The sequence below is a fragment of the Melospiza georgiana genome, chromosome 7, assembly GCF_028018845.1.
Source record: "Melospiza georgiana isolate bMelGeo1 chromosome 7, bMelGeo1.pri, whole genome shotgun sequence".
Classification (NCBI taxonomy): Eukaryota; Metazoa; Chordata; class Aves; order Passeriformes; family Passerellidae; genus Melospiza; species Melospiza georgiana.
Genome location: NC_080436.1, coordinates 31,332,868 through 31,347,689, shown reverse-complemented (window position 1 = coordinate 31,347,689; position 14,822 = coordinate 31,332,868). Strand labels below are relative to the sequence as shown.

Below are 14,822 nucleotides of genomic sequence, written 5' to 3'. Positions count from 1 at the left end.
TCCTTTTTAAAAATTGAACTCAGTGGAGGAAACTTCTGGGATGAATGAGCACTTGCCTGCCCCTTCATTATCCCATCCTTCTGCAGAATGCTGCTTTATTCAGCAGATCACATGCACTAATTATGATTTTTGTTCCTGAATGTCACCCTGTGAGGGGAGGGGAATCTGGATGGCTGTGTTAAGGTCAGAATCTGGGCTCTACAGTGGAACCCCCTGTGCAGTCCTACCAAGTGGATGTATGTGTAAGGGAGCACAGTCCCCAAACTGGCTCCCTTATGTGGAGTAAATGCTGAGGAGATGGCATGGAGATGCTGCTTGGTGTTTCCATGTTTGAATCTCAGAGGGTTGCAATCAGTCCTCCAGTCTTCAGGTAAATGAGATGTTTTTTTCCAAGGGCAGCACTTCAGAAGCAGGCAGGAGTTTTGAACTCAAGCTGGTGTTGTGAAACTGAGCCCTGGGTCATTATTTTGTTGTTAGAGCAGCATCTCTCTGCCATCCTCTCTGCCTGGGAAATCTGCAAGAATTAAAGAGTTTATTGTAATCTCTTTATGGTCCCACTTTGCAGAAAGAACAGGCAATGGATGTTTCTGCTTTGGGAGAAAAAATTTGATACATTCCCACATTCTGTAGTCCTAGATCTCCCTGCCTCGCATCCCTTGAGGTAGCAGCCGTTTAGCACATGTGCATTTGCTGATGGCAAAATAGGAAGTGGAAAGAAATAACCCAGTGTTTTGGGTATTGCTGTGGCTAGTGGTGTTGTCAGTCAAGCATTTTAGTGAGCAGTGCTGTAGAAATATTTAACAGATTTCTACTATTTCAGTTAGAATTGTGCTCATACATCAGGGACTTCATCCCACAACAAAACGCGCCATGTGTCTGGAATGAATTTTGCTATTGGGAAGAGAAGAGCGATGAAATTACTTTGTTTCTGTGTTACTCACCAGTCATTCTGCCTGGCTTTTTCTCCCCTAGGATTATCCTTCCCTGGCACTTCTTGGGGAGAAACTTGCTGAAAACAACATCCACCTGATTTTCGCTGTTACAAAAAATCATTACATGCTCTACAAGGTAAGTGCTGCCGAGTTGCCTGGGCTGGGGGGAGAGTGAAATGCTTCTTGAGGCCCTGGGGAGTGGAGGCAGCTGCAAGCATGTGTGCAGTGGCAAACGTGTGTATGCAGTGATAAGAGTGCATGCATGTGGCCACAGGCTGCCCGGTGCAGGCAGACAAGGCTCAGCCCTGCTGGTCCTTTCAGCAGAAAGCCCTAAAGCTCCTTAGAGCGAACAGATATATGTGTGTTAGTGAGCATGTGAAGAGCTAAAATAGGCTCCATGTTAATCGGGGTGTTCGGACGGCTGCCAGCGTGCAGCGTGCCAGAGAGCAGAAACCTGCTCGGCCCATTCTGCAGTGACTTAATCCCATTACCTAATCCTGCACAGCCTTTCTGCCCAGCTGTGTTTTTCCATCACTGAGTCCAGGGCCCTGACGTGCCACACACAATTTGAACTCTCCTGCCGTTCCTGCTCTCCCCTTCAAAAGGAAAGTTGACCCAAGGCACAAAGACCAACCTGTGTCTAGAGCTGCCCTGCAGGGTTTGCTGCTCTGTGGGTGCAGGCGTGGTGTTTCAGGCGGGGTTGCTTTTGGAAACCACTGCTGAGGCCCTCGAGGCTCAAGCAGGAACAACAAGCAGCCCTGTTGCTATGGTGGGGATGCTGCTGTTCACCCATGGGGAGTGGGAGGGCTGAGTTGTTCTCCACCCCCTCTCCAGGGGATGCTCAGGGTTGGGAGGGAAGTGGGGACAGCCGCCCCTCCCTCCCTGCAGGGCCAGCTTTCCTGAGTGCACGGTGGCTGGTGTTCCCCCCGCAGCAGCAGAGCCCCAGGTATGTTTGTTGCTGACCCATGGCCATGAGCTTTGTTTAATATTTGACATGCTTCATTAGCAATGCTTTGCTTTTGAAAGCTCCCCATTAACTGGAGCCAAAATATACCATGTGCACCACTGGGTGATGGGGCAGTGTGTGTGGCCTGTGTCCCTGGCATGGGGTCAATCCCTTCTCATCCTCTGATTTCCACTCTGCACCTCAACATTTTAATTTTTCTTCTTTTTTTTTTTTTTTTTTTTTAAGAACTTTACCACTTTGATCCCTGGAACAACAGTGGAGATTTTGCACAAAGATTCCAAGAATATCATTGAGCTGATTGTCAAAGCCTACAACGTAAGTGCATTTTAATACCACAGCTGCTGAAGTGAGGAGGGCTAAGAGCTGGGCCAGCTCAGCTCACCCCAGTGAGCTCCACCCAGCTTGGCCTCCCCTGTCCTCTCCACACTGCTGGAGCTGGAATGTCCACCCTGGGGAGGGAGACAAGGTGTATGAGGAGGATGAGAAGCATGGATAGCCAAGAGAGCCCGTGGGACAGCAGAAATTTCACCTCATGTCTCTTGTGTGCAGAATTACCCACAAAACACAGCCCCATCTAAAACAGATCTCTCTCAGAGATCTTTTACCTTCCAGTAGGTAAAATAGATTATTTCTTTGTTATCTGATGTTCAGAGGCCTCTCAAGGATGGGACTATGTCCAGATAAGGTCACATTCTTGCCTTGCTCTCCGTGCAGCCCACATTGGTTTTCAACACCCTATGAGTATCACCATGCTCCCAAAGGAGCCCTGCCTGCGTGGCACTGCCAGTGCAGCCTGCCCTGGCACAGTGACAGCAAGGGACCTGGAGTCGTACTGCTGAGCTGATGGTGTCCATCTCCATGGAGATCAGGGGAGCAGATCAATTAGAAGTAGATAAATTGCATGTTCGTAGCATAGTTAGTGTCAACATTTGTGTTGACTTCTCCCTGAATTCCTATGACTCAGGTTTTCATGATCTGCAAGGATTTTGCTGGATGTTGAGCATGGAGATGTGACCCCATAAGAGGTGGACTTGTTCATGTATGGGACCTGTGGGCACAGCTTTCAATGGCTGCAGGCTCTTCTTGGTACTGTGTTCATTAGTGCAGGGAGTCAGTAAGAACTTCTTTGGAGGAGTTTACACATCCAGAATCCATGTGGGGTTGGGGTGTGCTTTGCATGATCTGTAAAATTCTTCCTTCTTGTCTCCCAGCTCCCTGCAGTTAAAGCAGCTTCTGGTTATGCCCTTGGGAAGAGTGCTTCCCAAACGTTCCCCCTCTGAGGAAGGCAGTGAACAATTAATGCTGCTAATGAGGCCCGTGAGATGCTGCTAATCAAAAGCCCAGTTGTCCCAGTTTGTCTCTTGAGGTAGGAAGGTCTTGTGGTGGAGATGCTTGGTTGGGGAGAAAGGACTTAATATTTATTCCACATTGACTTTGCATGTGGCCTCAGTGCCATCAGGTGGAAACCTCCCTTAGCCTTGTTTTTGCAGCTGTAAGATGCATCCAGGCCTCCATTTCACCACCCCTCAAGCCTTTGCAGATCAATACAATGAAAACCATTGGGAACCCTGTGGCTGCACCACTGCTCCCTCCTTCTCTTTCCTTGTGAGCTTTCCAGCACAGCTGCCTGGAAACCACTTGGGTGCTTGACCAAGGTGCCCCATGGAGTGAGCTCTGTGGGCTGGCAGAGTGCTGAGGCTGGGGTTAGTTTCTTGCCTGTTCAGCTGGTGATGGGTGTGGGTGGCACCCCCAGAGATGCAGTCAGGAGCCACAGTCAGCCCAGGGCCACCCAAACCTGGCACCTGCCCAGCCCATCTCCTCTTGGTAGCTTTGTTTTTTCCGAAGTGGTGGAGGAAATTCTCACTGAAGGAGATGGCTAAAATTCTGTTTCCCAAATGAGAGTGAACCTTTTTTTAGTCCCTGTGCAAAGGGAAGTCTGAGCCTGGAGAAATCCTTCATCTGCAAACAGGGACTGTCTTCTCCTGCGGGGTGGCAGTGGCTGATGTTCTGGGCCTGGCTCAGTCCCTCTCCCTCAGTGTTTTCTCCTTCTCTGGTCCTCTGTCATCTGCTTCCCCTCACTGATGCACACAGCAGACTTGCTCAGGGTTTATGTTACCCTCAAGATTCCTTTTCCTCATCTCTTCATCTTTCATCTGCCCAGCATGCTGTCCCCTCTCCCTCATCCCACCAGGTGTGAAGCAAAAGAGAACAGGGACTGCTTTCTTCCTGCCCTTCCCCCAAATCTTACAATGCCTGGGAGATGGAAAAGCTCATGGGAGGCTGTGCCCAGACACAGGGCTGGGCTTGGGCTGATGAGAGCAAATGGGATGCTGGTTTTAGAAGCACTTTCCTAAACCAAATCCAGGCAGGTCCTGGGAGTGTTTCTTGTTGCAGCCACCAGTTGCCCTCCGTGGTGGCTGTGGTATTGTCAGAAGACACTGGGGTGTAGCAGAGCCAAGGGGCTGATAACAATGGCACTGCATTTAGGGTAACAGCAGGACCATACAGGGCTGATAAGAGGATTTGTGTAGGAACATAGGATGAGCCTGTGCAAGGCCATACTGAGGCCTGGCCTGGTGTCCTGTTTTCTGCCGTGCTCCCAATATGATCCTCTGGGAAAGAAGAGAGAGGAGCACATCAGTGTAGCAGCTAATTTCTACAGGATGATTTGGCCACAACAGCATCCATAGATTAACTTGCAGTTGGCACACACAGCATTCAGCCCACAGGCAATGGATGCTCCATGTGGTCCCAGTTGTTACCCCATGAAAGCTTCTCTGTTACAGTAGAGAGATAGGAATTATTCCTTTCTTTCCTCAAGGACTGTTTAGATTCACCCGGCCAAAACTCATTTATTTCCTGTCCATTTCTACAAGCATTGGCTGTTTGCTGGCATGTGCACCCTGCTTTTGTCATCACATGTACTGGCAAGAGGTCTGAATTAGCACTTTTCCTTAATCTGGCCTCTTTGGTGAGGGCTGGGGACAAGGATGGAGCTGGAAGTTGGCTTTGGGTAATAAGCATATTTGTACAAAAAGCTCCATTTTGAAAAACTTTGTCGGTTTTGGACACCACTGGTATGAAAATCAGTTCCAGCCCTTGGAAGAATTAAACAAAACAATGTCATTCCGAATTAATATTTATAAACTTCATTTTGTTGTGACTTAAAAAGTCTGTGTATGCAGCAGGGCAGAGAGTTAAGAAGCAGAAGAAAGGGGTAGAAGCTCACCAAAACCTCACAGATGGAAAATGCTCTTCACTTTGAAAAGTTTTTTCAAAGAAAGAGATTTCTCATTAATTTTTTCCCATGGTAGTTTTTCCAGCTGACACTTATGAAAGGGTGCTTTTTGTTCAGCTTTTTCTTCTAAGAGGGAGAATACATTTTTCTGACCAGTTGGCTGGAATGAAGGAAGCAGGACAGAGTTAGTGCAGTTTCACATCTTCTCTGTGCTGCACAACAGACATTGTAGGACAACTGCCAGTGGAGAATCAGGCTTTGCACTTTGCTCAGGAGCTGGGTTATGGGGAGGAGAAGGTGCAGATGTGCACAGAAAGCTCTGACCTTCAATTCAGAGATATTCTGTTTCTGGTTGAGAAGGTTTTCTTCTTTGTCTTGTGCACCTGTATGTTTCCAGTGCTGGCTGCAGTGTCCATTGCACCCTGCAGGGGTGCCAGGCAGCTCCCTGTGAATCTAATTGAGATCATCAAAACTCTTCTGGGCTGGTTGAGTCAAACTCAACTCACAATGTCAATGTGTGTGCAGGGGTGATTTTTTTTTCATATAGGTGCAGAGATGTCCTACCCACCCTCTGGAAACAGCAGGAGAAGAGACTGAAGCAGAAGAAACCATTCTGTCTTTGGGAGCTTGATGGGTTTGCTTTCCCCTTGTGTTTCCAGAGTATTCGGTCCAAGGTGGAGCTCACAGTCTGGGACAGCCCTGAGGACATTGGCTTGACCTTCACGGCCACCTGCCAGGATGGATTGTCCTATCCTGGGCTCAGGAAGTGTGGGGACCTCAAAATTGGAGATACGGTGAGTCTGCCTTTTGATCTGTTCCCTGGAGAGGCTCTTTCACCTGCTTCCCTCCACTGATGAGTGGTTCTGGGCAATAAAACACAGTTTTGTTCATTTTCCTCTGCTGACCTCATGATGATACAGAAACCCACAGAGAGTGGCTCTGCTAGAATTAGTTCTGGGTGGTGCTGGTCAGTCCAAGGTGAGCGTGAGGAAAGAGGGAATACAGGCATCCTGTGTGCCATAGTGAGCTAAAGGTCCTGATCAGGCAGCAGGATGCAATAATCAAAAATGGGCCTTTTTCCCTCATTCACAGATATTCACATCACACTCTCACCTCTGAAATTCCATAGGCAGCAACCCTCCTCTCCTGTGTTCAGTTCCTAGATTGTAGGATGGCAGCACAGATTGAAATAAATATTAACGTGGCATAGTCCATCCTGTGCTTTTTAAAAAGAAGTGAAGCTAAGCTTTGCTTGTTTAAGTTGAGTGTTGATGCAGATAAATGAGTTGCTGGGCTGCAGGGCTAGGGCAGGGGGGCTCAGGCTGGTGGGGAATCTCCTCCCTTTCTTCAGACTTTTGCTGTCTGACGCCGTGGGTGTGGGTTCATTAGCAGCCTGACTGCCTTATTTGAGAAGAGTGACTCTGCCAACATACCTCAGGGCTCTCAGTGTTGTGACATATAAAAATAGTTTGAAAGAGTCAACAGTAGCTGGAGTTTTACCCCACCAAATAAGGATCATGTGAGATGTTAAACAGGGAAGTGGCCTTGCTTTTGCAACTGAATTTACTGGATCCTGGATAGGTAGGTGAAAGCAATCCCTGTAGCTCCTTGGATGGCTCCAGCTGCTGCAGCTTGTGCCATAAAGGGTCTGGCTGTGAGTGCAGCAGGGAGCTGGCACCGCTCCATTTTAGGGGCACCCTGAGTGTCATGATGTGTGCACAGGGAGAGACACCACAGGATGGTGAGGTCATGTACCTCCATCCCCTCTTTTCAGCTGCTTTCTGCCCCACTGCTTTCAGGAGATTTGACTCCTGCTAAGGAAGTTTCCCCAAAGAGGATCATGCTGGCACTGCACCCTAATCTGCCAGGGCTTAGTGCTGAGGCTGTGGGTGTCAGCGGGTGAAAGGGAGCAGGATTACCCTGATCCCCTTAGCTTGCTCTCTGATCTCCTCCTCTGTAATTTGAGCTTCTCTCCTAATTGCTTCAGGCCTTGGGAATGGGAGGGGGCCCAGGGAGATTTCTGGGGGTGCAGCTCTCCTGCCAGGGGTGGCTGCTGTGTCCTCATCTGCACATCCCCCCTTGCCCTGTGGGACAGTGAAGTCAGTGAGAGCTTGAGGTGACCCCCAAATGTCCCCAGAGGGAAAGCATTCCTTCCTGAGGCCTAGGAAGGGGTCTCATTTCCTTGGAACAAGGTTAATCCTCCTTGCTAACTGGCAGCTCTGGGCAGCGCTGACCAGCCCTAACAAAGAGCAGGATTAAATCAGGGGCTGAGCAAGCAACCAAAGTATGGTCTTGGTTTTCTCAAGGAGAAAATCCCTGACACTGGATTGTAGCAACATAAAACGAGTAGGGGTGTGATGTATAACCATTTAATGATGTGCAGAACCCTTCTGAAGCCAGGCTTGATAGAAGCATCCATTCAAAATGGCGTGTGAGCAGCATGCCAAAAGCTTGGGACTGTGGGGCTGATACACATTTCCACATGCAAATCAGGAGTCTCATAAAACCTTCTAAATCCATGGTCTTATAGGCACCTTGGGTTCTTTGCTGTGTTGGTTAGATCTTGTTTTGAGAGAGTTTTCTATTTTTAATAGCATGAAAACTGGGTTATTTGCTAGAGTTTTGCCCTGTTTGTTTAATGGGAATAGGCAGGTTCCTTCCCACTGCACAGAAACCAGTGGTCCCAATGGGGAAAATTGCTGTGAATGGCTGACAGCAGAGAGTTTTAAAATGTTTTGGATTCCCAGCCCCTCATAGGACAGACAGATATTGGTGCTCTGAGCTGCAGGTGCCCTTGCTGGATGTGCAATTGTTTGGGTTTTTTTTTTTTGCACACCTGGGAACCAAGCTCTGATGTGCTGAGTTCTGTGGAATTGCTCCATGGATTTTCCCCAGCACATTTGCTCTTCCCTGCCAGGGAACACCGCTGGCAGCTGCTTTGGTGAAAAATGTATATTTTATGATTGGCTTTTCACAAATATTAAAATTAATATTATATGTGTTGTGTTAGAAAGTAATGCTGTATTAATTCTTTTAAGTAGTGTGTTAAATATAGTTTTAGGTTATAAAGAAAGTTAAAATAGAAACTATACTATTGTGAAAAACGCCAATCGCTTGTTTTTAAAATTTTTAAAGTTTAATAGTAATAAAATGGTTATAAAAATAGTAATACAATTAGAGTAATAATAATTTGGACAATTTGAATTAGGACAATATAAGACAATAGAGACAAAGAGTTATGGATGGTCCAGGTACCTTTTTCTGGGCAGCACGAGCGTTAACAGAGGATTAATTAACCCTTAAAAACAATAACCTGTTGCATATTCATACATCTCATACATGATGCATGAATTCTATTCAAATACAGGATTCTGTCTGCTTCTTCTTCTGAATCCTAACAGCGCCTTCGAGGCGGGAAGAAGTTTGTTTCTTCTGATAAGAGGGCAAAAAATTCTGAAAGATTTAGGTGTCCTGTGGCTGCTATCTTGCTGCGAGTCCTTTCTTTAAAAAGTATCTTACATAGCACAGTTTCTATTTTAACATTTTTTATAACCTAAAACTATATTTAACACACTACTTTAGAGAATCAATACAGTATTACTTTCTAACACAACACATATATTCATTTTAATATCTGTGAAAAGCCAATCATAAAATACATGCATTTTTCACACTATGTAGGATATGTTTTTTAAAGAAAGGACTTGCAGAGAAATAGCAGCCACAGGGCACCTAAATCTTTCAGAGAAAAAGAATTTATTACTCTATTATCAGAAGAAATGAACTTCTTCCCGCCTCGCTCAGCCCTGATGACGCCGTTAGGATTAAGAGGAAGAAGTTGACACTGACCAGACAGAATCCTGTATTTGAATGGAATTTATGCATCATGTATGAGATGTATGAATATGCCACAGGCTATTGCTTTTAAGGGTTAATCCTTTGTTAACGGGTGTCCTTTTTTGGGCTCTTGCGGCCCAGAAAAAGGTACCCAGACGTCCGTAACTCTTTGTCTCTATTGTCTCATATTGTCCTAATTCAAATAATCCAAATTATTATTACTACTCTAATTGTATTACTATTTTTATAACCATTTTATTACTATTAAACTTTTAAAATTTTATAACTGATCCTGGGCTCCCAACTTCGGCCAAAGCGATCGGTGTTTTTCACAGCGCCCGTCCCCTTCCATCTCCCCTCAGGTTTCCTTCGAGGTGTCCGTGGAGGCGCGGAGCTGCCCGGCCGAGGCCGCGTCCCACAGCTTCACCATCAAGCCGGCCGGCTTCCGGGACACGCTGGAGGTGGCCGTGAGCTACCGCTGCCAGTGCGGCTGCACGGGCCGGGCCGCGCCCGCCAGCGCCAAGTGCAGCGGCAACGGCACCTACGCCTGCGGGCTGTGCGAGTGCGAGCCCGGCTACCTGGGCGCCCGCTGCGAGTGCCGTGAGGGCGCCATGGGCGAGCTGCACCACGCGCTGTGCCGCGAGGCCGACGGCAAGCCCCTGTGCAGCGGCCGCGGCGAGTGCAGCTGCAACCAGTGCCAGTGCTACGAGAGCGAGTTCGGCAACATCTACGGGCCCTTCTGCGAGTGCGACGACTTCTCCTGCGCCAGGTACAAGGGAGTCCTCTGCTCAGGTAGGAGCCTTTTCCCTCCCTTGGGCCCTTGGCGTCGTGGTCGTGAGGAAGCTGCCCCAGAATGGGGCTGGAGTGTGCAGGGAATCTGCCCTGTTTATGGAGGAGGCTGTGCTCCCTTTCTGTTCCTTATGGGAATGAAGAGAGAGAGGTTTAGAGGAATCCACAACTAAGAGCAAAAATTGCATTATTCTCTGTTGCGGTGCGATGTAATAGCCTGTTTCAGTCATCCCAGTTCGTGTGCCAATCACCTCTCCCGTCCCCTCCCTTGCCCCTGCAGAGTGCTGTCTGTCAATCTTGCCATTCCAGAAAGGGCAAAGTGATTGGCAAAGTTCAAAAGATTCCTCTCAGCCCTGGGGACATTGGGCCATCCAGATGTCATTTGTCCTCTGAGACTCCCCCACCCTTACCTGGTTGGTGGCACACCTACCCCTTCCCTCCGCCTCTCCCTGGGGTTCAAACACACAGCAACCACTTGGTTTGGGGTTCTGTTGGAGCTGTTGCTGGATTCAGAGGCCTGTGGGCCAGGCATAAAGCTCTGGATCCAAACCCTCCAGCAGAACTTGACTCCTTTCCTTCACCTTGCCTTGAAGCCTCTCCGTCAGAGGTAAACCTGAGCTTCTGCAGGCCTGGACTTGTCCCAAGCGCCCAGCTGGAATATCCAGCCAGCCAGAGGTGTCTCTGAGGTGAAACCACCACAGCTGCCACCTCTGGTCCAGCAGCAAGGGCCAGATGAACCCAAGCATGTTCCATCCAGCTATATTGGTATTAAATTCCAATACCCTCGGGCCCTCGGTGTCATGGTAGTGAGAAAGCTGCCCCGGAATGGGGCTGGAGTGTGCAGGGAATCTGCCCTGTTTATGGAGGAGTCTGTGCTCCCTTTCTGTTCCTTATGGGAATGAGGAGGGAGAGGTTTAGAGGCATCCACAGTTAAGAGCAAAAATGGCATTATCCTCATCAGAACTGGGTTTCCAGCATTGGAGTCAAAGGCTGCCTCCCTGCATGTCAGGATCTCTAGCTTGTCAGAGTGACCCCGAGAAAAGTTCGAAAGTCTCTTTTCTCAGCCTGGCACTCGAAGAAGGAGTCACAGCTCTTCATTTCTCGGTCTCAAGGTTGTTTATTGTATCTTATCTATAAAATTCTTTCTCCTGTCCTGCCGAGGTCCATCCAGCAGGACAGTTCCAGGCACTCTGCCTGCCCCTGGGACAGTGTTATGTCTTTATACTAAAAACTAGGTACACAATGTTTACAATTACTTTCCAACACCTATCACCTTTGTTAGACAGTGAGCTTCTACTCTAAACCAATCTAAAAGTGCCAACATCACAGCAGAAGATGGAGGCCAAGAAGGAGAAAGGCTGGACACACCCAGTTCCCTCTATCTTGCCTCCTGAACCCCCATACCAGCAACCCTAAAATCTACTTTTCCACCCCGTGATAACTTCACTATTATTCTACCTAAACTGTTGTGGCTTGCTGATCTTCATATATGGTTGGTAATTTGCTCCACAGGCCACAATCAAAGCCGCAGGTGTTTTGGGCTCCATGCCAGGGCTTCTGAGCCCCCTGGCAGGGGTCCTGGCCATCCTGGACAGCCAGAGGGATGTCCTGGGTTCCCACACCTGCATCCCACAGAGATGAGCAGAGTCTTGGCTTTGGTGTTGTTATTTTGATTAACCATGCATATCTCTTGCACACTGTTGTGCTTCCCCAGGAAAGAGTAAACCAGCACTGGCTTGAATCCCCCGAGGCTTTTTTGGTGTTGTCATAGGTTGGATTTTTCCTTTGTGTGCCATCCTTTCCTGCCTAGGCAGAAACAATCTTCTTTTAAAGATGAAGTATGTGGTGTAATCCCCTGGTGCGTCACAGGTGAAAGGAAAGATTGTGTTTCAGGCTGTTACTTATTAGAGAAAAGCTGTATTAAAGATTCCTAAAGCTGTTTTATGTATGGATTTTTCTCCCACTGGGAAAACAAGTCATTCACTGGGGAAGCTGTAGCCAGTCAGCTTTGCTCAAACAAAGGTAGACGAGTTATTTAGCTGTGTTTGCTAAAATGGTTTTAAAACCTCATCAGTCCAAGGTCAAATAATTTACCTTGAACATAATTGCCTGGATTAGCCCTCAGACATAATTCCCTCAGTTGGATCAGGGCAAAGGGCTGTTCTTTAAAATTTGCCTGCTTTGAAGCAAGTAAAATATTTCCGTAGCTGAAAACCTTGGACAAAAATTCCAAAGAAGTGTAAGCTTGGAAAAATTAGTTACTTTTTATGTTTTCTCCAGGGAAGTGATGTTTTTTCCACTGCTGTTTATCTTCCCCTGCATATTTCAGAGTGGGGCAATAAGCTGGTTGCAAGTTTCTGACTGTTTGAGGCGATTGTGTTGTTAGGTGGATAGAGGATGTTTGTGTTCATTTTCCTGCAGCCTGGCTAGTGGTTTTGTCAGTGCTGAAGATAAGGCAGGCAATGCTCTGGGTTTGGAATTGTTCTGGAGATTGGATCCCACTGGGATCCAGTGGGAAAGGCCAGTTCCACCCTGACAATGACTGCCCAGACTGGGGAGGTCTGTGGGGCTCTCCCTGCTGGTGCATGAGTGGAAAGATGGGTGAGCAAGCACAAAAAAAAGTGTTTGAAGGTAGAAAGGGGGAAAAGTTAAACTCAGCTGTGAAGTGGTTAGGAGCACTGCTGCCTGGGAGTTCTCCAGAAGACCACATTGTTTTGATAACTTCATCCCACCCATAAGGAGAATATTTAAAAGCAAGCAGGGCATCAGTGCTATAAAGAGAGGTTGTAATTTACTGGTGTAGCTGTTGCTGCAAAAGAAGGACTCACCTCTGCTCAAATTTCCTTTCCAGCAGGAGGGCTAGAGCTCTGCTGCTCCACAGGAAAGCAAGTTATGTACCTTCTGTTGCACCTGCTTGCCTCTGTCCCTGTGGAGGATGTCTGGTGCTGGGAAGCACATCATAGCTGGTTTGGGATTTGCTGAAGTTTTTAAAAGTAATTTAAAAGTCCTTTTTATAGCTATGAAAGAAAACAAAGGGTAGGCTGAGGCCAAGGAAGCTTTTTGCTTGAGGAGTAGGATGGAGTCTGGCATGGCTGCATGAGTTGTGATGCTAAATCTGAATTGTAGCAAGCACTGTGCCAGTGACAAAGCATTTTGAGGTGGTTTTGTCAGGCCAAGAGGTTTGGGATTTCCCAGCCCACCACAAGCTTGCATGGCAGGGCTGTGCCCAAGGCTGCCCCTAACAAACAGCCCTGTGCTGCACAAACACTGCTGGGGGCTTCCAGCACACCATGCTCTCTGCCCCCTACAAATGGGACCTTTTCAGAAGAGACCATGTGTTTAGCTCAGCACTGAACATCTGTGCTCCAGCACATGTAGACTTGGATGCCAGAAGGGTGTGGGTGATGCCTTGGGAGCAGGTTGATTCTCAGGGCAGTCTCTATGGCAGCTGGTTGCTGTTTTTGTTCCTGCTGGGGGTGAAATGACACCCTGCCCTCACTCTGTCATTTCCTGGGCACAGTGTCTGTCCCTGAAAGGCTCTGTCATCCCTGTGCCTGTCACTCTCTGGGGGGAGTGCAGGTTTTAGCTAAAGCACAAACCAAGAAAGCAGAGTGTAGGGAGATGTGATTTTCCAGCAGATTATTGTCCCTGTCCTTGCTTGGGAGTTTCTTGGCTTGGACCCATGAGGGAAACTCATCACTGCTGTCAAGAGTTTTGTTTATACTCGTTGAATCCTCTGGCTGCATAGAAGGCAGTCACTGCCTCTCAGTGCATTTCTGATGACTGCCTGTGCTTAGAACAGTGGAACCCAGCCTCACGTTTAGCACACAGGCTGTGGTGTCCCCCATCAAAGGCATTCACACCTGCCCCAGCTGTTGAACAAGGTGATGCCATGAACAGGAATGCCCATCCCACACAGAGCTGATGAGAGAACAGCCAGTCCAACCTGAGCTGAGGTTCTGGGGAGCACCAGGAGGAGAGCACAGATTTCTGAGCTCAGAGGTAAAAATGCACTCAGGCAAACTGCTTTGCACTTCCATGGCTGTGGCATGAGCCCATCACCCATCTGTGCAGGCATTTCTTCCTTTTATGAGGTGTATAAAGCTGTCCCCATTGAGTCACTGCCATGGCACAGGGATGGGTGGCATGTTATGCTCAGGCATCCTGTATTCCCAGCAGAAGCCAAGTGGGGTTGAAATACTCTGAAATGAACTTGTTTCTTGTCTCTTGGCATTTGGTCCTTTGGCTAGGAAAAAAAATTAATTCTTAAGTCCATTTATAAATATTGGAGCCTCATTTTTGTCAGCATTTGAGAGGAGAGATGCCTGCAGACAGTGCTGTCTATGCCTCCAGTCCTTTTGTAGCCCCCCTCATGAAGTGGAGAAGCAGATTTTGGGTGAGAAAGAATCTAAAGAACCAGCAAGATTTAATTCCTGTTAGTGGGAGGTTTAACATGCCTCCTGCATCTGTGAGGGAAGTGGGAAAAGGGAGTAATTTATAATGTGGAGTAAATGTTAATTCCAGTTGCATCCAACTCAGAATCAATGTCACTTAGTCACTAATAAGTGACATTTGTTCTGCTGCCCCCCAAGGCCAGGTAACCGCTCTGGAGCAGCTGTTTCAAGCCATTAATCCAGCTTCTGGAGGGGCCATAAGGGATGGGTTACACAAGTATTCTGTTCTTACAAAAGAAATTCAGCTGGGTTATCTGCATCACTGTGCTCTGACAAAGCAGGCAGAGGCTTCCCAAACCCTCAAATGCTTTACTCCCAGTTTTACTTTGGATGGAGAGGTTGCCTTTTTGCATTGAGATCTTCGACACATCCCTCTGTCCCCTCTACTCTGAAATGTGGGTGGCTGTGGGAGAGGGCAGAAAGCCCTCCTGCCTGCAGCTGGGCTGGGGAAGGGGCAGCTGGCAGCACAACCCACAGGCTTTTGAACTCCTTGGCTGCCTGCCAGGCACTTTGACAAAGGAGGAAACATCTCTGCCCTAATTGCATTCCTGAGGGTCCCATAAAACAAGGTGGCAGGAGGGAGGAGAGGCCCCAGTAAGGGCATC

General features: G+C 47.9%; 1 protein-coding gene across 1 annotated transcript in view; it reads left to right on the top strand.

Annotated features, from left to right (window-relative positions):
- ITGB5 (integrin subunit beta 5) overlaps positions 1-14,822 on the top strand; it is a 57,945-nt gene that overhangs the window by 25,353 nt on the left and 17,770 nt on the right. Inside the window, exons 7-10 of the mRNA XM_058028582.1 lie at positions 973-1,068; positions 2,125-2,214; positions 5,797-5,931; positions 9,337-9,766. Coding sequence (XP_057884565.1) covers positions 973-1,068; positions 2,125-2,214; positions 5,797-5,931; positions 9,337-9,766 — 751 coding nt within the window. The remainder of the gene's footprint in view (positions 1-972; positions 1,069-2,124; positions 2,215-5,796; positions 5,932-9,336; positions 9,767-14,822) is intronic.